Source organism: Lissotriton helveticus, chromosome 7, assembly GCF_964261635.1.
Source record: "Lissotriton helveticus chromosome 7, aLisHel1.1, whole genome shotgun sequence".
Taxonomy (NCBI): Eukaryota; Metazoa; Chordata; class Amphibia; order Caudata; family Salamandridae; genus Lissotriton; species Lissotriton helveticus.
In genome coordinates, this window is record NC_136068.1 from 1,710,070,824 (window position 1) to 1,710,095,125 (window position 24,302).

The following is a 24,302-nucleotide window of genomic DNA, read 5'->3' on the forward strand; positions in this document are numbered from 1 at the left end:
TTATGAGTACATTAAATGTGCCAAGTGGATGTAAGCCAATTTTACCATGTTTTAAAGAGAGAGCACAAGCACTTTAGCACTGATTAGCTGTGGTAAAGTGTGCAGACTCTTAAAGCCAACAAAAACAAATTCAGTTAATACAAGACGAATAAGACAAAAAGTTTGGGGGAAGACCTCCCTGAGGCTGACAGGTCTAACAAGATCAGTATTGAAAATGGGAATTTAAATGACTTCATGTGGGACCAATTTATTTTTGCATATATGAAAATTAACAACCATGCTTAGCTCGTAAGCTGTGTGAACAAAGGATTTTAGGTAACTTTCTAAACTTGTCCGAGAAGGCCATCTGTCAGTGTTGTAATCATTGACCAGACCAATTCTAATGTAATTGTGTTCAGGGTTTTCCCTCTCTTGTTCAGGCTACCCTTTAAAAGTACTATTGAAAACTTCACATACTAATGGTTCAACATTAATATCCTCATTCTCCTTAAGACTGGAAGACACGGCACAAGGTAACAGTAGGAGGAACACAGCGGTGCTTTCTCCTAGTAGAAAAGACACAGTGCAACAGTAACCAAGAATTGGAGCTTAATCTAGCAATTCTAGCCATTTAAATCAATCTGCTTCCTACTGATAACATACAGAATAATGGTTTGTGGTCAGTCCTTAGTAAGAATCTGTTTCCCCAAATAAAGTCTGAAGAGATTGGTCGCCCAAATGTAAGCCAGCAGTTCTCGCATGATAAATACATGGATATCCCTGGTTTCACATTCTAGAAGCATAGGTCACATTCTATTTATCTTTACCACATCTTAGAGAAAGGACTGGCCCCAATTCATAGACACCAGGATTAACTGTGATAATACACAATTTATTTATACAGAAAGACTTTCAGAGAAAATGGTCCCTGCTCTTATTTCCCCATTTGAACTAGTGTCCCTTTCAAAGTAGTTTCCGAAGCAGATCCATCACTCCAGCAATTTTTTTTTAAATCGCTTCAGTACTCGTGGAGTTTAGGAAAATCTGGAATAAGGCTTTGGGGCATTTCTGATCCGTTTGACTGACAGTACTGGAAACAAAGGTCACTTTCTAATCAGCGTTACTACATCTTTGATAAAGAACTGTCCCCAAAACCACAGGTGCCTGATTTGTGTTATTGTCATTTGCTATTTTCAGTCAATCACTGAGGATATACGTTGTGCCATTTCATTGCTGATATTACAGCAATGGGAATTGGAATATGATGTGGAAATTACTGCAGTTTTATTTCAAAATACCACTTTTTTAAAAAGTTGAAAATACTCTGTTTTCCACTTATTGAACCTGAAAAAGTATCCTTAAATATAGATTTAGCACATTTGAAAACCTGGTGAAAATAATACCCTTTTTGATGACAAATCGGATGTTTTTCAGTAAATCATTAGCTCAAATATTTTTTTTCTGATCCATGATTTTTATGGATCATGTCATTGGCAAAATCCTCCATTATCTCACGTGAAAGTTGTTCTAGTCTTCTAGAACTTGGTTTGTGCCAAGGACTATGTATGGCATTTATGTTGTTGCCAGTGACCTGAGTGACACTGTCTGCCCAGTAGTGTCATTCATCAGAGATGGTGACCTCTCAATGTATGAGGGCATTAGATTTGATAGTAAATGCCCAGTAGGCACTCTAAACATCTGTGGAAGTGATGGTGACCCCATGACCCTAAATTCTATCTTTGATGGCTTAGTATGGGTATGAGTTCTAGCCAATGTCTTACCACAGTGTAAGAGCAACATAGGACTGAGATGGTAACATTAGTGGCTCCGAGGTCAGCCTCAGGCCTCCCTTAAAACGCTGAGGGCTCTTATGAGGATATATGTTGGAATCATACATTTTTTTGCATGCCTTATACGTGGTCCAAACCCCAAATGCGTCTTTGCAACATGTTCCACTACCCCGCAAGTCGTTTCAACAACATGCCTTAGGGAAAGCGATGGAGTTGGAACAGTATAATTCACTATTCCAACTCCAGTCTGTGTAACAGTAGGAAAAGTGTAGGACTTATAGTCCAACATCAATCCAACAACGCATGCCTTAAGGCAAGTCTTTGCAACGACTTGCGGGGAAATGAATGCAATATAAAGATGTGTTCATGTTTCGACCCACGTTGTAAAGGTACAGTGTGGTTCAAGCCTGTGGAGGACAGTTTTGGTGCACTGACGGTGGAGGGCTTTGTAGGGGTATTGGCTTGTTGGAGTTAATGTAAGAGCACTAGATTTGCTAGATGGTGCAGAAAGACTGGCTGGGAAGGGTGATGTCAGTGAGCTGTTGAGGATAGCATGGTGTCAGGCTTTTTACCCTCTTATGATATTTAACAGAACTTCATCAGGGATGTGTACACTGTACATGGAGGACATTTATAGCAGTGATAATAGACTTGGAGAACATGCTCCCTCACCCTCTCTGTCCAGGAGTGCACCAGGGTACTCTTGCAAGGGATATATGTCTATGTTTGTGTGGTCATGCTCTCTCTGCTAACGAATGCACAAGGGGGCACTTACATCTGTAATGGTGACCTCGGTGGTCACAAGCTCCTTCCACCCCAGCCACCAGCGGATCTGCACCGGAGGGTTACTGGCCGCCGTGAAGCATGACAAGTAGATCTCCTTGTGCTCCTGAACACTGGACGACCCCAAGATAGTGACCTTTGTGGGAAGAACTGAGGGAGGCAGAGGTGAGTAGGAGTGTGTGGAGAGGAGGGAGGAAAACAAGGAGAAGGGGAAGGGAAGAGAACAAAGGGGTAAACAAATAAATGGGATGGAATGACAAAGAAAATCATGGCATCAGTACCAGTACATTAGGGACTACTAATAACGATCAATGTGGCTAGCTGTCTGTGCTGGTGTGAAAAGACTGGGGGTGGGTATTTGACAAGGATGTTAAGAGAACTAACAAGGACACATTGTACAGTTGTTTTTCACATCACACAATTCGAGCCACAGATAGATGAAGTGGTTTGGCAAAGGTCACATGATTTGAAACAGTTATCAAAGCAGAGGTAATTAGCAGGTCTGCAAATTCCTACTTAAACAATTCAGCTGCCCAACTATATATATGCCTCCCATTTGCAACATTGAATGTGGGGCACGGTGCCCAGTTGTGCCTGGTGGAATATGACTGCTGGCTGGATGGAGAGGTCTTCATGTGCTGGCTGGAGGGGACTGTGCAAGAGTCATAGTACTGGTGGGTAATGTGGAATCGCTGACGATGTGGAATGCTGTAAGTGTGGCATCTGTACGGGGTGGTGTAAAAACACATTGAAGGATAGTGTGGAAGTACTACCTGTTGCAAAAGTAGATGGTTTGTGGCACATTAGAAAGGTCTGCGGACAACTGTGTATGGGTTTTTGATGTGACCCTTGGTTCAAGGTTTGTGGCTGTGGCGAGTTGTCTGGGTGTGCTGGTTCAAGGTTTGTGGCTGTGGCGAGTTGTCTGGGTGTGCTGGTTGTTGGTGATAGTTCCATAAAGACTGTCTGTGATGAAAGCAGTAAGACACTTGGCTGTAGTAAATAGTGTAGGAAGACTGTGTTGGGCGGTAGGAGAGTACTTACTATAGGAGGTGCTACAGGCTGTGGAACATGGTGTGCATGATGTTGTAGCATACCCGTGTGTGGGGGATACATTAGGACCACTTTGTGGAGCTAGTGTGAAAACACTAATTGCACTGAGTGGTGTATGGGAGCTTGCTATGAAGAAGGGCTTAGACATCCTGGCTATGGAGCATGGTATAGGATTAAAAGATGTGTCTTATGAAGCAAGGAGACTGTGAAGAGGGGTCTCAGAATGCAGCTTATTGGGATTGCTGTAATAGTGCTGGCTGTGGAGGATGGTTTTGGTGCACTGACTGTGAAGGGCTTTGTAGGAGTATTGACTTGTTGTAGTTAATGTAGGAGCACTAGATTTGCTAGATGGTGGTAGACTGGATGGGAAGGGTGGTGTTAGTAGACTGTTGATGATAGCATGGTGTCAGGCTACACCAACTGAAAAGCACCAAAGAGGGTCAAACCGGTCTTCGGTGACTTGGGTTCCGGTTCAGAGAGGACCTGGCTTTGCAATTGGTACTGGACTATTCCTAATGGGCAGGGTCAAAACTGATTTGCATATGGCTGCTTAGAAACTGGCATGGCATGGTGGGCAAAAGAATGATGGGTTGGTATGCTGCCCTGTGCGATTGCAGTGGTTAGGCTTATTGCAAGCATTCCACCCATCATCTTTTGTGTGTTTGATGTGCCGCCCTAAGTAGCCATGGGTATACCCAGATGTGGCTGCCTTGCTCACTCTGCCACTGCAACCAAACTACACATGACTGAAGAGCCGCCAGCAGGGTGAAACTGCTTGTGGTTTGCTTATGTTCCTGTTCAGAGAAGACCTGGCCTGGCAGTTCGGGCTGAACTGTCCCTATTGGAGCAGGGTCAAGACTGATTTGCACGTGCTGGGTCCAAACTGAGGTGGCATGGTGGGCAAAAAACAATGGGATGAAATTCTACTTCCAGCGATTGCCAGTGGGATTATTCTTATTGTAAGCATCCTCCCATCCCCTTTTGTGTGTTTGATGGTGTCAGAGGCGGGAAGAAGGGTGGCAGAGCTAGTACTGTGATAGATGTAATTTTCCCAAGTAGAGTGTAGGAGCTTTAGTTGTAGCAGATGGAGAAGGAAACATCTCCTTGGAGGATGGTGTAAGAATGCTCAACTGAAAGGTAACATTGCAAGCCTTGCTACTTGGGTTTGAGCTTGCTAACAGTACTCACAGACCACTTTTAGGGTGACGCTGGATCTGAGGGGCAGCGGGGTGACCTGGTTCAGCGCTTCACAGCTCAGGGTCGCCATGTTATCTTCTGGTTTGATATCCAGGGAGATTATACTCCGTGCACATCTTGCAGATTCATCCGTCTCCCAGCTGGTGGAAATGACTGCCTCGTTCTGTGGAAAAGCATAGGTAAGTACCAAACAGATTATCAATGCAATAAACATATGCTGACGCCTTATCTCGCTCTATAAGTCTTTCCTGCAAGAGTCAACCTTTTGTATTAATCACATTAATTGAGTAAACTTTGATTTGTTCTGTCCTCAGCAAGTAAATATAGTGTGATTTGTATTCCCTGACTTCTGTACACACCATGTGTCTCATTTACTATGCTGTTTACCTGTATATGTCTGTCTTGAACAGTCAAAACGTTTTTCTAGTACAAACTTCTACGTCCCATAAGTCCGTTTTGCACTTGCAAAAACACTTTTTCACATTGAGGTTCCATGAGAATAGATCGGCTCTCTTATGCACATACCCTAGTAGTTTCTAAGCATAAACAAAATTCGCATTGGTGGCTGCTCACATTCAGAATCCATTTTTAATCCTTTTCCCAACCTAGAAATATTCCGAGATTTACTTATGCCAAGAGCAAGATTCAATCTTATTCTCATGCGGGTCACAGTACACAAAGTGCACATGGTCTGTCCAGTCACTGTGTCTTGACGTCACTCGGATTTCCCTCATGTCTGTGGCAGTTCACTGCCTAGGATACTATACAACAACCCAAGATCCAGTCCATAAGGAGTGAGATCACTGAGTGTTATTTCTCCTCCCTGTGGCGATGTCTAACACTGCAGACCTCACCCTCAGGAGCTGGTTTTACTGAACCAGCTGCTCAAACACCAGGGCCAGCGTGGTGCAGGCATCACCCAGGACAAAGAGACACCATTCGATGAAGCCTCCTGAAAGTACTTTCTAGAACTTTCAGAGACCTCCAACTCACCCGTCAAGGTCTACCTCCCAAAAAGGACACACTCTATCTCACCCTGCTGGAAACATCTGTTTCCTAGCGCTGCTCTAGCTGTCCCTGTGAACCACCCACCAGGAGCCATCCTCCTCAGTGCCCTAGCAGAAAGCCTCAAAAATCGTTCCAAAGAGCTATCAATGGGCCTCTTCCCTCGTTGGTGCCTCCAGTTGTGAGGGCCGCCCCTCCCCTATTCCAAGTTTTGGTCCCTAGTTAAACCTAGAGTTCGTTTTTCTGACCCCTACTAGGATTTGTCTGAAGGGGCTTGAAGATCTTAACCTCTCGCCGTGCTGGCTGTGTCCCCAGTTAGCGGTGTGGCCGTGATACTGATTCCCTTGGAGTGGAAGGAGCAGGGCGCCTAGCTGCACCTGCGCTGGCGCTTTATTCCCGAATGAGACGGCCACACCACTTGTACCATTCCTGATTATCTGCCTGTGCCCACCTGCTAGTCCTCTTGCTGTTACTGCTAAGGGGCTGGTGTTTAAGGGAAGAAAGAGCAGTTTATTCATGGGACGCACTGAAAACAATGTGACTATAAAACAGCGGACAGACCCGATTATTCCCCAAGTTGAAATACAGGGAACTGTGTTTTAGGTCGAGCCTAGGGTCAGCGCACATGTGCTGCTCTGCAAGACTTGTTGTAATGGAGTATGGAATAGAAGCCCCACCATCTCTCCGCCCATATTTGTCATTGGCTTGTGTCATTGTCCTTCGTAAGTGTTGGCTTCTGATTCGTAAATAGGCTTGTTAGTCACTTCTTAGTACCGCATTGTTTCTTTTGTAACTTCCCATGGCGACTGGCCCTTATACTGTGGTTGTTACACGTAACGAGTTCTTAAGCCTGTAAGCACTATTTCCTTTATTGAGTTTCTCTTAAAGCAGATACGAAGTGCTTTGCTTAAATTCAGCGCGACAATAGTGGACACTTCTTTCCTATGCCATAGGTCTCGCATTTTTCTGTCTTGAGATCTGTTCACCAGAAGTGACGTTCCTAGCCAGAAGTACTACATGTATAGCAATGTAGCTTACTTGTGGATGTTCAAACTCTGGTCCTGTTCCTTTTTTATTTCAGTCTCGCCAGGTTTGTCCTAGACACTCACCTCGATCTCCCCAAAGGCCATTATCTCTGCAGTGGCCCTTTAACACCCCTTCACATCTTCTCCACAACCAGGCCTCACAGGTAACACTGGCTCATACATTCTCTTCCCAATTTAGGTTCTCTCTCTTTCTCTCCAAGGTTTTTCTCCCTTACTTACCCCCTCTATGAAATGTACCCACTTTCCTATTTCTTTCTTCTCACAGCTTCCTGCCCTACAGTACCTCTCTCCACATTCAATCACTGCTGGTGAACACAGTGGCTTAATGAAACTTGAGGTGGCCCCTCTGCAAAGTACATGGAGTCCAACCTCTCCGCCCCGACCCAGTCAGGAGCTTTCAGGCCTGGGGCCCGCTGCCTACACACAAAGGGCCTGAGGGGGCCCGGCTGGAGGTAGCTCCCACCTCAGAGGCTGTGAGGGTTAATATTACACAGGGCCGACTTTAGCACTATTGGGTCCCGGTGCGACAATCATTTTTGGCGCCCCCACACCCAATGACCACCTCCTCGGATTCTCTCACTGCCACAAGGCAAAAGTGCCTGTCATCTCTCCCATAATAAGTTATTGCTACACAGAGCACCCCCTTGAGTTCAGCGTCCCCTCCACAGGTCAGCGCCCAGTGAGGCCGCACCAGTCGCACTGCCCTAAAGCCGGCCCTGATGTTACGCCACAGGGGGAATGCCACCCAGGAGGAATCCACGCAGTAAACGCCAGGGTTCATGAAACTTGGGGAATGGAAAATTTTGTATATTGGGGGCTTACCCACAGTATGCCCTTGTAAAGGGAAGAAAGCCTTTGAGATCCCAGGACTCTTTGTGTTATATAAGAAACTGGGTGGCCCCTCATGGCATTAGGCAATATCTCCCAACGCTAAATGTCAAACTGCTTTTCTACTCTCCTCTTAGGAACATTGGGGAATCTACCACCAATCTGCCCTCTCTGGGCAAGCACACTAGGCTCCAAGCATGTATATATTTTGAAAAGGAGGGGGAGAAGCTGGCCCATTCTAGTATTGGTCCACACCCCCAACCCCAAAAGCCTGAACAGTATTTCTGCCACCTGGGGCTAGATTGAGAGATCTACCTAGAATCTTCACTTCATAGGGGATGGTGGGCAGAAATTCCATGAGATACCAGGGAGAGATTTATTATTATTTTATTGTATTTTATTTTTTATGAACTTTATTTTCTTTTTCATCATCCTTGACAAATTGTACAAAAATGATCTGTCAACAATTTATTATTTAAAAAGTAGAATGGCATCAGGCCGTATCCCCCACCTCTAAATCCCCAACACTGTTTTGGGGGGTTTAGCCCCAAATCTACCCTCCCTACAGGGGGGCAGAAATGACACTAAGCACATTAGATAACTAGTTATTAAAAAGCAGAATGGGGTGGAGCCCTGTCTGTCCTGACATTAGCTGCACACCTTAAAGCCCCAACAATCTTTTTGCCTCAATGGGGGGCAGATTGGAGGATTTACCCCATCCGTTCTTCACCATGGGCTTTCAGTGGCAGAAAACACACTAGCCCCTGTGCCCTCCCAGAAGAGAGGCAAGGATAGTGAGTAGCCCACTCCTTTGTGGTCACTTCAAACCAGAGATCTTTTTTAAGGAATTGAGTTCGGACCAGCCTGTCGTGACATCTCGCTGCACCTCCCACTCTGAAAGCTCCAACTGTTTTTCTGCCGCTTAGGTGGACATGAAGTATATGAAAGGGTCCCAGACCAAAAGAAACAGTAAACACTTAATCTTCAAACAGTTAAATAAGATCAAAATCAGAGAATAGTACAGGTTGACAGTGTGTTTATTTTCACTGAACCTAGAGGAACCGTAAATGGTTAAACATTCGCTGATATAAAGCACAAAAAATGTTTAAGTGCGCCCACACGGGGAGGGGGGAAGAGTGCAGAGGGAGGGGGGGGGGGGGGGGTTGGTGATTCAATTAGTTAACATCACTAATCAAACAAATACATAAAGCACATATCCACAAGATGAAAACATCATTTTCAATGATCCATGGATGAGGGATCAAGACAGACACATGTTAAATAAAACATTATACATAAACCAGAGACTCCTGTGTTGATTATTAATATCAATCTTGGGGTGAGGAGTTCGTATAGGTAGAAGGTGGTCTACGTTTCGACCCAGTGGTGTAGGACATTGGATCCTTACTCGCGGGTCTTCATCAGGACGTGGGGGGGTGAAGGGGGAGGTGGGGCCAAATCCTAAATGTAATGTGAAAAGATGCGCATTATTTAAACCGGTCTCAAAAGAGTCCCGACAGTCATAGATTAAAAAGCCCAAAGGGCCGTCATAGGGGGAGTTAGAAAAGTTAAAAAAGGAGGGTAAGATACACGAGGATGGAACAGAGAATTACCTGACAACGCAGGTAGTCAAGGCCGAAGGCCTGCTGGGCGTGTTGCGTCTCCAGGCAGGGCCCAGTCCAGATTATTATTAAGGTTGTCTGCAAAAAACACACATGAGACCAAAATTTGGTACAGCGCCAAACCCCTGTGGTTGCCTATGTTAAGGCCAGTAAAGGCAAGGTCGACAATGGCCTACCTTAAAGTGATAGGGACAGCCAATGTGGATGGCCCGACGGGTGAGGTCCCTCAATTACGTTAAGGCACTCCCCAAGGCGCTCGTCTGAAAAAACGAGTGGATATCAAGTATCAAAATCAAGATCAAGCAGGCAAACAAACCGCATTGACAGAAAAATGCAGAGCTATGACTCACCCCAAGGGAATTATTTCAACCGGGAGTCGTCTCAGCGTTTCTCCGTGAAAATGAACTGTGCCTCCGTAGCCTGAGCGTCAAAGTGCTTCAGACCGCCATCTGAAATAACGAGAGGATGAGGAAATGGATGGCTCGAGATGGAGGGATTTAGCAAACGCGGCAGATTACAGAGAACTCACCCGTGCTAGGAGCCAGCGTCAACGCGTCTCAGCCTGGAACCAGGAAGGGTTGCCATGGCTACGCGGATCGATTAAGTAAACTAATGAAGAAAGACTCAGACGCGTTGCTGAGTAACCCAGTGGGTTCCCTATGTGAAAAAAGACTAATACAGAGTGGTTTGTACAGAGGGTGACGAGGTATATTATTATGATATAAAACTGTAGGAGAAACAGTTCCCAACGGGCCCCAACGAGGGACAATAAATGAATTTCAGACAGCAAATGTTGCGGGAGGCAACCAGGCTTGGTGGTTTTAGCGAGCAGTGTCTCAGAACCGTGTAGAACGGCTAATCACATGGCGTGACCACTATCAGCAAGATTATTAGAAAAATTAATATATATGTGAGCACATTCAAGGGTAGGGCAATCGTATATATAAATAAACCAAAATATACCAAAAAATAATAATAAGCGCGGACCAACCCAGCATGGTAGTCAAAGCGCACATGGGTCAATTGGATATTGTAGAAGGAATTGTATTATACAAAAAATATACAAACATCAACCATTGTATAATCTGTCATTATTGGTATGTAGCACATGTACTCCATGGTCGCGGACCAACCGTACAAGGTAGTCTAGCGGCTAAGAGTCAGAAACAGGTCAAGTTGGCAATAATACGCCTAATTCCCAATGCAGCCCATGTTAAGTATAGCATGTGACCCCAAAGCGTGGGCCAACCGAAAAAGGTGGTCAGACGCCTGGATTCAGTGGAAAAACCACACAGACTGGAAAATACAGAGACAGAGGCGTAAGAAAGTCAGATTATTAGTATGTGAAGGCACCGAGGACCTGATTCACAAGGTGGCCATTTGTGCGAAACTGCTTTCTGATTCATTCAGACCCATGGACACTGAGTCAAAAAGACGAATCCATTTGATTTCCCTTACGTTGAGGACGGGTTCAATGCTGCCGCCCCTGGGGCCCAGACGGACCTGTTCCAAAATAGTCCATTTCAGGCTTTCAGGAGGGTGGTTGTGTGTGTTGCAATGATCGACCAAAGGGGCTCCCACCACCTTACATCTCACTCGGCTGCAGTGCTGCAGAAAACGTACCTTCGCACGTTGCTGTGTCTGACCCACATATATCTGGTCACAGGGGCATAATATGCAATACACCACATTGGTGGAGTTACAATTGGTGTGTGACTTGAGGGAAACTTGATGTTGTTTGTAAGTAAAGATCTTCGTCTGGATGGTCGACGGACAGGCTTTGCAGGACCCACATCGATAGTGTCCCACAATAGGAGGAAGGTTCCACATGGTTGTAATGGATGGTTCAGCTGGACTCATTAAGAAAGAGCGCACCACATGGTCTCGAATATTCCTTGCCTTTTTGAATGCGTGGAGAGGAGGGCATTTCATGTTGAGATCCTCAGATATCAGATTCCAGTACTTATTGATGGTATGTTTGATCCTGTTACTTTTGGTCGAAAAAGTAGTAAAGCAGATCAGGCGGTCCTCATCTTTGTTAGGTTTATCCCCTGGTTCCAGTAAGGTCTCTCTGGGATTGAACCATGCTCTCTTCATGGCTTTTCTCACCAACCGCCTAGGGTATCCACGTGTAAGTAGTCTGCCCATTAGAATTGAGGATTGATCCATGTAGTCCTCCTTCCTGCTGCAATTACGGCGAATTCGCAAGAACTGGCCGAAGGGGAGGTTGTCACGGAGGCCCCTAGGATGGTGACTGGAATACAGAAGGAGCGAATTCCTCTCCGTGGGTTTCCTGAACAAATTTGTTTTGAGGATCTCATTCTCCACAAAGATAGTTAGGTCCAGGAAATCGATGGATTTCTTATCAAATTTGATGGTAAACTTAATATCTGGTGATCTATCATTAAGCCAGTTGAAGAAGTGGGTGATATCATCCTCAGTGCCTGACCAGATACAGATAACGTCATCTATGTATCTCATCCAAAAATGTATTTGGGATCTGAAAGGATTGGCGTTGGTGAGTACAAAAGTATCTTCATACATAGACATAGACATGAAGATAATGGCCAGATCAGGAGCAAAGGCCGCCCCCATCGATTTCCTGGACACACCAATTGTAACTCCACCAATGTGGTGTATTGCATATTATGCCCCTGTGACCAGATATATGTGGGTCAGACACAGCAACGTGCGAAGGTACGTTTTCTGCAGCACTGCAGCCGAGTGAGATGTAAGGTGGTGGGAGCCCCTTTGGTCGATCATTGCAACACACACAACCACCCTCCTGAAAGCCTGAAATGGACTATTTTGGAACAGGTCCGTCTGGGCCCCAGGGGCGGCAGCATTGAACCCGTCCTCAACGTAAGGGAAATCAAATGGATTCGTCTTTTTGACTCAGTGTCCATGGGTCTGAATGAATCAGAAAGCAGTTTCGCACAAATGGCCACCTTGTGAATCAGGTCCTCGGTGCCTTCACATACTAATAATCTGACTTTCTTACGCCTCTGTCTCTGTATTTTCCAGTCTGTGTGGTTTTTCCACTGAATCCAGGCGTCTGACCACCTTTTTCGGTTGGCCCACGCTTTGGGGTCACATGCTATACTTAACATGGGCTGCATTGGGAATTAGGCGTATTATTGCCAACTTGACCTGTTTCTGACTCTTAGCCGCTAGACTACCTTGTACGGTTGGTCCGCGACCATGGAGTACATGTGCTACATACCAATAATGACAGATTATACAATGGTTGATGTTTGTATATTTTTTGTATAATACAATTCCTTCTACAATATCCAATTGACCCATGTGCGCTTTGACTACCATGCTGGGTTGGTCCGCGCTTATTATTATTTTTTGGTATATTTTGGTTTATTTATATATACGATTGCCCTACCCTTGAATGTGCTCACATATATATTAATTTTTCTAATAATCTTGCTGATAGTGGTCACGCCATGTGATTAGCCGTTCTACACGGTTCTGAGACACTGCTCGCTAAAACCACCAAGCCTGGTTGCCTCCCGCAACATTTGCTGTCTGAAATTCATTTATTGTCCCTCGTTGGGGCCCGTTGGGAACTGTTTCTCCTACAGTTTTATATCATAATAATATACCTCGTCACCCTCTGTACAAACCACTCTGTATTAGTCTTTTTTCACATAGGGAACCCACTGGGTTACTCAGCAACGCGTCTGAGTCTTTCTTCATTAGTTTACTTAATCGATCCGCGTAGCCATGGCAACCCTTCCTGGTTCCAGGCTGAGACGCGTTGACGCTGGCTCCTAGCACGGGTGAGTTCTCTGTAATCTGCCGCGTTTGCTAAACCCCTCCATCTCGAGCCATCCATTTCCTCATCCTCTCGTTATTTCAGATGGCGGTCTGAAGCACTTTGACGCTCAGGCTACGGAGGCACAGTTCATTTTCACGGGGAAACGCTGAGACGGCTCCCGGTTGAAATAATTCCCTTGGGGTGAGTCATAGCTCTGCATTTTTCTGTCAATGCGGTTTGTTTGCCTGCTTGATCTTGATTTTGATACTTGATATCCACTCGTTTTTTCAGACGAGCGCCTTGGGGAGTGCCTTAACGTAATTGAGGGACCTCACCCGTCGGGCCATCCACATTGGCTGTCCCTATCACTTTAAGGTAGGCCATTGTCGACCTTGCCTTTACTGGCCTTAACATAGGCAACCACAGGGGTTTGGCGCTGTACCAAATTTTGGTCTCATGTGTGTTTTTTGCAGACAACCTTAATAATAATCTGGACTGGGCCCTGCCTGGAGACGCAACACGCCCAGCAGGCCTTCGGCCTTGACTACCTGCGTTGTCAGGTAATTCTCTGTTCCATCCTCGTGTATCTTACTCTCCTTTTTTAACTTTTCTAACTCCCCCTATGACGGCCCTTTGGGCTTTTTAATCTATGACTGTCGGGACTCTTTTGAGACCGGTTTAAATAATGCGCATCTTTTCACATTACATTTAGGATTTGGCCCCACCTCCCCCTTCACCCCCCCACGTCCTGATGAAGACCCGCGAGTAAGGATCCAATGTCCTACACCACTGGGTCGAAACGTAGACCACCTTCTACCTATACGAACTCCTCACCCCAAGATTGATATTAATAATCAACACAGGAGTCTCTGGTTTATGTATAATGTTTTATTTAACATGTGTCTGTCTTGATCCCTCATCCATGGATCATTGAAAATGATGTTTTCATCTTGTGGATATGTGCTTTATGTATTTGTTTGATTAGTGATGTTAACTAATTGAATCACCAACCCCCCCCCCCCCTCCCTCTGCACTCTTCCCCCCTCCCCGTGTGGGCGCACTTAAAAAAATTTTGTGCTTTATATCAGCGAATGTTTAACCATTTACGGTTCCTCTAGGTTCAGTGAAAATAAACACACTGTCAACCTGTACTATTCTCTGATTTTGATCTTATTTAACTGTTTGAAGATTAAGTGTTTACTGTTTCTTTTGGTCTGGGACCCTTTCATATACTTCAATCTATTACCCAGGTCCCACTGACCACATGGGTCGAACCCTTCTGTTTACAATATGCTTAGGTGGACAGACTGGGGGATTTAACCCCTTCACTGCCCTCTCTAGTGGGGGTAAGAGCAGAAAGCACACTAGACATCAGGGTTTGTTTTATTATTAAGAATGGGATATGTGCCCCTTTCAACCATTCTTCAAACAGCCTCTACCAGCCATTGGCTTGGGACTTTGTCAATCATGTCCTGTCTCAGCCAGTGAAGTATTCTCTCACAGCTAATACTACTGACTATTTGGGTGTATCATTCCACCTCCACTCCAGTGCCTGCATCGAACTGCATAAGGGACTACACCACAACTATGGGCCGTTCTGACTGCTGGCCCCCTCTTGTGTATCTTGCTCCAATGTGGTACCGTTCAATGTGTTAGCACAGTAAATCTACATGTATTTGATTCTCCAATTCTCTTTTGGAAATAGAGGGCTTAGTTTCCTCTGTACTGTTTTGTAAATACCGAGGTTATAAATTACTCTAGTCGCTAAGCATGTGGATGCTACTGCGCTCTACTTTGCACATACACTAAAGACAAATTATGTTAGTACACTGTGCACAAAGTGTGCTATATATCCTGCAAAAAGGCTAATGCTAGTGAGGCGTATGCTTTGTAAACAGACCGGTAACAGTGTGCCATACACTTTGTAAAAGTGGAGCTGTGAATGTGCCATCTGCTTTGTAAACAAAGTGTAGGGAATATGTTTGCTAAACATTTTGGGTGCTGGTCTGTCATTCGATGGGTAAAATCACAGTTGCTGGTGGCCATATGCTTTATAAACACAGAGATGTATGTGTGTCCTTAGCTTTGTAAACACAGTTGCTAGTGTGCCATATGCTTTATGAACACTGATGTATGTATGCCCCTATACTTTGAAAACATAGGTGTTGCAAAGTGTGACACATACTTTGTAAACTCCCTGCTGCTAGCATATCATGTACTTTATAAACATACAGTTGCTAGTAGTGTGTCATATGCTTTATAAACACTGATGTATGTGTGCCCTAAGCTTTGTAAGCACACGTGCTGCTAGTATGACATATGCTTTGGAAATACACAGTTGCTAGTTGCACAGTTGCCTTTTAAACACAGAAATGTATGTGTGCCCTTTGCTTTGCAAAAACAGGAACTGCTAGTGTGACATATATTTTGTAAACGCATAGTTGCTAGTGTGTCAAATGCTTTATAAACACTGTGATGTGTGTGTGCTCTATGCTATGTAAACACAGGTGCTGCCTGCTAGTGTAACATATACTTTGTAAACACCCAGTTACTAGCGTGACATGAACTTTATAAACACACAGTTGCTAGTGTGCCATATACTTTATAAACACTATGATATATGTGTGCCCTATTCTTTGCAAACACAGGTTCTGCTAGTTTATTTGTGCATTTATTTATTTATTTGTGCATTTTTATATAGCGCGGACATTACCCGAAGGTGTCAGAGCGCTTCACAATAGGAACAGGACTGGTACATGAGAACAATACAAGTGAACCAAATAAAAAGGCAAACGTTACATTAAATGAAGCAAAAATGACAATCGTGAGCCAGCAAAATACAAGAGGTAGCAAACGGTGCATTCCAAAAGTGACACTCGTGAAACAACAAAATAAAAGAGGTAGCAAACGGTGCATTACAAAAGTGACAATCGTGAACCAACAAAATAAAAGAGGTAGCAAACGGTGCATTACAGGAGGAAAAAGTGACGTGTGCAAGTTACAAAAGCATACAAAGTAAACATAAAGCTATAATACTGCAATACATGGGGGGCACTCAAGCACAAGAACCAATAAGAAGGAATAGTGGCACTAGTACAGGTATCAAAAATAAACAATTGTAGGAGGTAGAAAACAGTGTGTTACAAGAGAAAGTGACGGGTGAAAGATACACAAGAGTACCAGACACAGGTAGAAAGATAGTACTGCACAAAATGGCAGACTCTCAGATCACAAGAACACACCGGGAAAACACTTCCATAGTCATGTACAGTAGATTTTTCTAAAATGGAAGGGCTTCCTACGGATAATAGAGAAGGCATGAGTTACATTTGGAAGTGTCTTTGAAGGAGGAGAGCTTTGAGGTCAGTTTTGAGTGTGATAGGAACACGCAGTTGCTAGTTGTACAGTTGCTTTGTAAACACAAAGAGGTGTGTGTGACCTTTGCTTTGTAAACACAGGTGCTGCTACTGTAACATATACGCAGTTGCTAGTTGCACAGTTGCTTTGTAAACACAGATGTATGTGTGACATATACTTTGTAACAGGGAACAAGTCCTAAAAAAAGAATTGGGGGGACTAACCTAGTTAATCAGTACGCAAGTGGCATCACGACATCATGGAGCGTGAGGCGCGTGACATCACAGGAAGTGGCATCACAAGAAGTGACATCAGATCTTAAGCCCTCACATACATGTAGGTGTATCATGAGTACATTTGAGCACATTTCGAGAATACTTGCAAACCCTCCTGATTTGGGCAGAAGATTCACACTTTTGTACGCTACACATAAAACAATGTTGCCTTTTGTCAGTGTAAAGCTTCCTCTAGCTATAGTGCTTTAAAAGAAAAACATGTGATATTTGAATTATTACATCGCCTTCTCGTGGGTAGTAAGCACTATATAAATGCTATTTATTTTGTGCAAATACTGGGAGAGATCAACAAAAGTGGCATTCTTACAGTGCATGCATATCTCATAAACAAGGACTGAACAAAGTGAAAAGCTGCCTCTCAGGTATGTGAGAAGTGCTAACAAGGTGTGAGCCTTTGTTTCCCTTTTGCTGCATTTGATGCTAGGTGTGAGGCTGCTGACTGCTGCCAGTCAGGAGACTCGCACAAAAGGAGGACTGATGACCCCTCAGATTCGGCCTTTGTTATGAGCCCAACAGGAGTCAGAAATAAGAGAGCCCTATCCCATCCCTGCCTGCAATTTGTTGCGGATCAAAAGCAGATAACAATGTGCAGGCGCTGTTGAAAGTGGCCCGGTGTTTGGAAATTACACCATCTTTATCAGTGGGCCCAACTTCTTGGCAGGGCGGACTGCGTCCACCCTGTGAAAAAAGTGGCTGGACGCCCTCCACCCGCGTGTACCCCGGCTAATGCCCTCCTTTGTAAACACATAGTTGCTAGTGGGGTATATGCTTTATAAATATGGTGGTGTGTGTGCCCTATGCTTTGTAAACACCGGTGCTGCTAGTGTGACACATACTTTGTAAACACCAAGCTGCATGTCATGTATTTTAAAAATATACAATTGCTAGTGTGACTTATGTCATAAACATTTTGATGTATATGTGCCATATGCTTTGTAAGCACAGGTGCTGCTAGTGTGACACATACTTTGTAAACACAAAGTTGTTAGTTGCACAGTTGCTTTGTAAACGCAAAGAGGTATGTGTGCCCTTTGCTTTGTAAACACAGGTGCTGCTACTGTAACATATACGCAGTTGATAGTTGCACAGTTGCTTTGTAACCACAGGGATGCATGTGTGATATATACTTTGTAAACACACAGTTGCTAGTGGGTTATATGCTTTATAAATATGGTGATGTGTGTGCCCTATGCTTTGTAAACACAGGTGCTGCTAGGTGACACATACTTTGTAAACACCCAGCTGCTAGCGTGTCATGTATTTTATAAATACACAATTGCTAGTGTGCCATATGCCTTGTAAACATTGTGATGTATATGTGCCATATGCTTTGTAAGCACATGTGCTGCTAGTGTGACACATACTTTGTAAACAAACAGTTGCTATTTGCAAAGCTGCTTTGTAAACACAGAGATGTAAGTGTGCCCTTTGCTTTGTAAACACAGATGCTTCTGGTGTGATATATACTTTATAAACACACAGTTCCTAGTGTGCTATATGCTTTTTATACACTGCGATATTTGTAGTCCCTTTGCTTTGTAAACACGGGTACTGCTAGTATGACACATACTTTGAAAACACACAGTTGCTAATGTGCCATAAGCTTTATAAGCACGCTGATGTGTGTGTGTGTGTGCCGTATGCCTAGTAAACATGTCGGCACTACTGTGCTGCATGCTTTACGTGTGCATTATACCCAGTTTGTTACCAGCCTTGTAAACATAGTATGCTATGGGATTTGTTAACCTTGGTTGTGTTGCATTGTCCTCTCTGAAAACCTTAAAGCCCTTTGATTTGTTGACACACTAATAGAAAGCACTGGGGTTTGCATGGATGATGCTGTGTCATACGATCTGTAAACGCCCTGATGTTTCTGCCCTGCCATCTGTGCATAAACAGAAACGTGTGTTCTCTAAAGATAACAAGCATAAAACATTGGATTCTGCAGTGAAATGTAGTGCTTGAATTAAAATCTTTTCAATCTTTTTAAAGTTCAGAAAAACTGCAAATATGCGTGCATAGACTGCATCATGCCTCAACAGATTACGGGGTTTGGACCCCCAGAAGTATGCTAAAATTGGCAGGCTTTCATTTTTAGGGCTGACTTCACAGCATAACTATCCGCAAGACATAGTGATACCAATACTTTAAACTATACCTAGAGAGGGCATTGTCCCAAAATATCTCACTCTAATCTCGGTCTTTTGGGTGTTTAGTGTATCATTCCGTCCCCTATTCAGTGTTTGCACTGTAATGCATGAGGGGCTATTTTACATCTCAAAGGTACACTAAATTAGCACACTTTAAATTCTTTATTTCAATTTTTTAAAATTTATAAAGTAGATGTTTCTTTGTTTTTTTTGTGTGTGGAGCAGGGTTTTTAAATGTTTTAATCCAATGCTTATTTTCCTTTCAATGTCTTTACAAGTCACTCCCTCTAGTCCCTGAACATATACTGTGGCTCTTACAAATCCCATTAGCCACTCTGTTTCTGCTTTTCTCTGAGAATTGAAAAATATGGACAAGGAAAAGTTTGTCTGAAATCCCACCTAAGGATTAACTTCAATTTTTTTTATAATTGTCTACGCCCAAATTGCAAAATTGAACGCATTCAGACTACCAACAGAGCGGAGTGACTTCTAACATTTTAGGCATGGCATTTTATGACTTCCTCGCCATAAAGATTACCTGAGCAATGGTTTAATTGGCACAACCTGTCCAAGTGCTCTGTGTTTTGCTACCTTACAACCTTTAGTAACCTCTGCTTTTTGGATATGCCCAAATAGCATACCATATAGACCATAGCTGTTCCAGCTCACCGGTCTTGATTACTCATATTGTTACCTCCTCTAGATAAGAATACATTTACTGGTTGAAGCAAAATCTTTTTTATTTGGACTCTTTACTTTATCATTAATAAATCGAGGAATGACAGTCGGCCACTTACCTTGGACCACTGTAGTGTGGCCAGTGGGTTGCCACTGGTGGACGTGCATGTCAGCTTTAGGTTTTCTCCGGCCTTCACTTCTGCCTGGTTGTATCCTTCAATGACGGGAGACTGTGGGGGGACTTTAAAACGAAACAGACATGAATGTTGAAGAGATGATGTGTTGAATGAACTTCCTCTCATCAAAGGGTGGGTCTCTACACAGTGAACAAAGTTACACCCAAATGTCCTATAAAACTGTGATAGTCCACAAAGAAAGATCTTACTAATAAAAAGTTGCATCTCAGTAGTGGATCAAAATTACGAGTTTAGGGACCAATGCAAGCGTACGTTGCTGGTCTAACGATAAGACCTCTTGTTGGTCAAGCTGGGTTCCTATTCATGGCCACCCCATACCTTCCTACTTTTCCTTAAAGTATGACAACCCTCTAATTAGGCACTCTCTTTCTTCATGCCTAGATCTCACCACTATATTTCCTATTTTCCATATTCTGGAGCACGCTTCCACCCCCGTTTCAGTTGGCTTTCTTGACATTGACCCAACTCTGAGTGATTTGTAGCGTGAGAGAATATATTATCCAAGAGGTACTCACACAAAACATTCATGATGAAGCCAGCCACAGCAGGAGTGGTGAGAGCGTCATTCCTGGCCCCACACGCAAATCTGTTCCCATTGTCGGAGCTCTGTGGGGTCACCCTGCAATAGCACGAGATGAGTCTTAATGCAAGCAGGAGCTAGAAAGTAGCATAGATTGCTGATGGGAGCTTTAGAATGTGATAGATTCAGTAGCTGCATATCGGCCACCTCTCAACAGACAGGTTGTGGTGCTGAGATAGGGAGTGCAGGAATTGTACCAGAGGTAAATGGGTAGGAATGGAAGGAATGAAGAACGCCAGAGGTAAGTGTATTGTGATGTGAAGGGCAATATATATAAAAGGCAGCGGTGGAGACTTGCCATGGGCCAGTGGTCTTGTCCTTGTGATGCGGTGTGAAGAAGGATAGACATGGCTGTGGTGATATGTGGGAAGGACTTTATGGGTGAGGGTTTGAGAACGGGGGAAATATTTGAAGGGTACAGAGAGGATGTGGATTCAAGCTTCCAGTAGTGAGGGGCTGAGGCATGAGATGTGGAATGAAAGACATAAGAGGGAAGGGGCTCTAGGCGGGTAGGTCTAGTGCAGAGAGGCAGAATGAAAGGGCTTGGATGGTGATGTGTTAAAGAAGCATGGGATGACGAGAGGAGACGGAAATGTGGAGTACAGGAGGTCAAAGGTGAACACCTGAAGGCAGTGAGATGGAAGGACAACTTATAATAGTGAGACACTCAAGGTGGAGATATGGTGTGAAGAATTGCAAAAAGTGAGGACCTGGGGTGGGGCTGTAAAGTAAAGGATTGAGGGTCAGGATAGTGATCTGGACTAAAAGGGTCTAGCCCTTAAGGCAGAAATGAGACAGGTGTGTGGAGGGAAGGGCATCAAAGATGAACGGTCATGATGGTGATAGTGTCAGAGAGACACACACAAGAGGTGATGTGTGGCAGCACTGATATGCAGTGACAATGAGTAAAGGCGAGTGGCTTCTGCAGCATTGTAGAGGGATGGGCTAGTGGAGCATATGTTATGTGCTTAGATGGTGTTGGCATGCTTCCAGCAGGTGCTGGATCTCCAGATATGTGAAGATGCTCCATGGTCCTTGGACTGCTAGAGGTGTGCTTGAGATAGAGGTCTGTTGTAAGGTAAATTCCAGGTCCTTTTCAGAGCAGTGACTGGTATGATTAGTGTACAGCAGGCGGGATCTCTTTTCAGTGTGCACACAATAGTAAGAAATCAGACCACAAAATACAACAGGCGCATGGCTGTATCCCTGACACTTTCCCATGATGGCACTCATCCTCTTATCATACATCTCAAAGTGACCAAATCTTAGAAACACACTGTAGATAGCTTCAACAATAAGGAGCTAATCCTTATTGAGCAACAGGACACAAAAGCACCCTGTTTGAACTTCTAGTCTTTACTGTCTCCTACACCAACATCATGCCATTCAGGGTTGCATTCACAAAGAGTTTTCGGTGTATGCGGGTGGCTTACTGTTTACTATTTATGACTTACTCCTCAGTGTATAGTAGTGACTCACACCTCCTCGTGATTGGAAACTTTGCGCATTGGGCCTCGAGTCTCCAAATACAAATGTACATGGACATTTCCTAAGCCTGGGACTATGTCAGCTGAGCCACAATATGACAATCATAAAAACATCTGCCTGAGTCTAGATGGGGTAGAAATGAAATATGTCTTATTAGGTACCTCATGGCTAATCAGAAATACTTCCCATTGACGGTCTCTATGAACCAGCTTGACTCTCAGTGACTGACTGTTCTTTGCCTCTGCCCATCCATCCCAACCACTACTCAATGCCATCTCAGAGGGCATCTCTGGAAACTTCTTCTTCAGGGGGAAATGAGGCTACATCTTACTGTGAACCAAGATAAAGAGCTGCTGCTCCACAAATTGCAGTATTGCAAAGGTTTATAAAATCTCCAATAAGAAGAAAATACATTACGCGAACCTAGGTAGGTCAGACTTGAGCAGTGAACCTAATTACGGCTTTACATCAAGGGACATATCAAACCCAGTGTTCAATATCTGCATTCGTTCCCGATTGACAACCATTACTATTCAAATGCTCTGCTTGACTCAGAATGTACTGAGGGACAGGAACTCCTTCTTTGACTATAAAACTATCAAACACTAGACCATGACAAGGACCTTTGGATCCAGTAACACAAATTCTACATTGGGTATCAAATATGAGGCAGTACACTAAGTTAGTACAAACGCCAAAAACCTGCATACTCCACTTGCAGGGCACTGGAAAAGCAAAGGTTTGGTTAGGGGCAAACATAGACTTTTAATAGGAATGTGGTCTAACTTTTCGACTAATGTTGGCTAAATCTTCATGGCTTGAATGCACATCTTGATCACTGCCAAAGATGCCTAGCTTCTTCTTGGCACTAGTCAAACACATGAAGCTTGTAGGTATTTATGCAGTGGGACCTGTTCAGACCAGACCTAGCTGAAGAGGGATCTAGCACTGTTCACTCATACATTCATCATCTTAGAGTTCAAGGCAGGCGGTTCTTCACATATCCAGTATTAACAATAACATCTCTCTCATATATTGTCATCTCCCCTGATGCTACTCTGTGCCTCCTTTCCACAGATTGCCTTCACCTCCTTTACCCCCCTTGCATCTTCAATGCTTCAATGGCCTTGTTGTGCACTGTTGTTGATGCCAATGTGTTCAGATACTCTGCCAACATATCACCAACGCCCATGTGCTCTTAATACTCATGTTTTTATGTGCACGTGCCCCAGATGCCATTTATCCCTGGTGCCCATGGACAGGATTACACTTCCAGTCCTCCATGGTCTAAGAAGTTGCAGGTTCTCTCACCTCACCATGGCTTCAGTGTGGGACAGCTTCTCTTTGGAGCCGGCTCGGATGTCAGACGTGAACCCAGAGAGGGCGCTGCCACCTGTGAAAGGAGATTTAGGACAGGAGGATTAAATGAGCTATATCCAGACAATGGGGTGTAGCCCACTCTAACTACTGACCCATAGGTTTTGGGTGGGAGAAATTGCATTTTTATCATGTTATTATAAGCAAAACTTTCACTAAACTTACTGTGTTCCATTAAGCAGGTTTCGCTAATCATCTCCATGACAATTGTATGCAAGAGCATGCATCGCATACAAATATCGCACAACATACCAGCGGTTACGCTTTTCCAAGTAATTTACGCCCGCTGGAGACTGGTCTGAGAAGAAGCAGCCTTGTGCAATTTGTAAAACTGTTGCTGCCACAGCCTCAATCTCAAGAGATTTTCACTTCGAACAGTCTCCCGTGGGCAAATGTTACATAGAAAAGCGTGAAACCATGGCGGCTCCCTCAAAGAGGAACTGAGCTCCAAGGATGTGTCCCTAACCAGATTTTCTCTGCACTCAGAGTCATACGCACTTGTAAATTTCCCGGATCTAGCATGTTATCCTTTCGAGTATCCACCTTTCAGCAATCCCCCGCTTTCTGTATCCTTACTCTGTCTTCAGCCCTGATAAGTGTCACCCATCTTGCGTAGGGCTAACACATTTTCAAATTCTCCCATCAGTGCATGTTCCAAAATCACTCCTGAAAATGATCAGTTGGCTCAATTAAACTGACTATTTTGTCCTCAGTGATTGCTCCCTTTCTCCACAATCATTTTCCTTGTCTCCTCTTACTCACTTTCCTCAAGCCTATCACATAAGCACAACTTAACCAAAGATTAACACGGTCTAAATTGGGAGGGTGGTGAAAAGACTATGCTCAGCCTGAAGATTGCCCGTTTAAGGGCCTAATTCAAAATCAAAACCCAAAATGTATACTCTTACGTGGACTACATGCGTATTTACATCTATGAGTTTTGGGAATTCACAAACTCTCATTAGCCACCCACTCCCCACATTGTCTACTATGCTGGGCTAAAATAGGCAACACTAGAAAAGTTTATCACATCAACTCCATAGTGTACCAAGCAGGCACCGCCCAACTGGCAAGAGTCACGCATAAAACCGAAGGAATTTATTTACAATT

The 24,302-nt window shown here is 44.1% G+C and overlaps 1 protein-coding gene across 1 annotated transcript in view; it reads right to left on the reverse strand.

Moving 5' to 3' along the window:
- The window catches only part of NPHS1 (NPHS1 adhesion molecule, nephrin), a 291,924-nt gene that overhangs the window by 245,810 nt on the left and 21,812 nt on the right, over nucleotides 1–24,302 (reverse strand). Inside the window, exons 4-8 of the mRNA XM_078653831.1 lie at nucleotides 23,127–23,208; nucleotides 20,263–20,366; nucleotides 19,670–19,791; nucleotides 4,791–4,962; nucleotides 2,545–2,702 (exon numbers count right to left, since the gene is read on the reverse strand). Of these exons, the coding sequence (XP_078509957.1) occupies nucleotides 2,545–2,702; nucleotides 4,791–4,962; nucleotides 19,670–19,791; nucleotides 20,263–20,366; nucleotides 23,127–23,208 (638 nt within the window). The remainder of the gene's footprint in view (nucleotides 1–2,544; nucleotides 2,703–4,790; nucleotides 4,963–19,669; nucleotides 19,792–20,262; nucleotides 20,367–23,126; nucleotides 23,209–24,302) is intronic.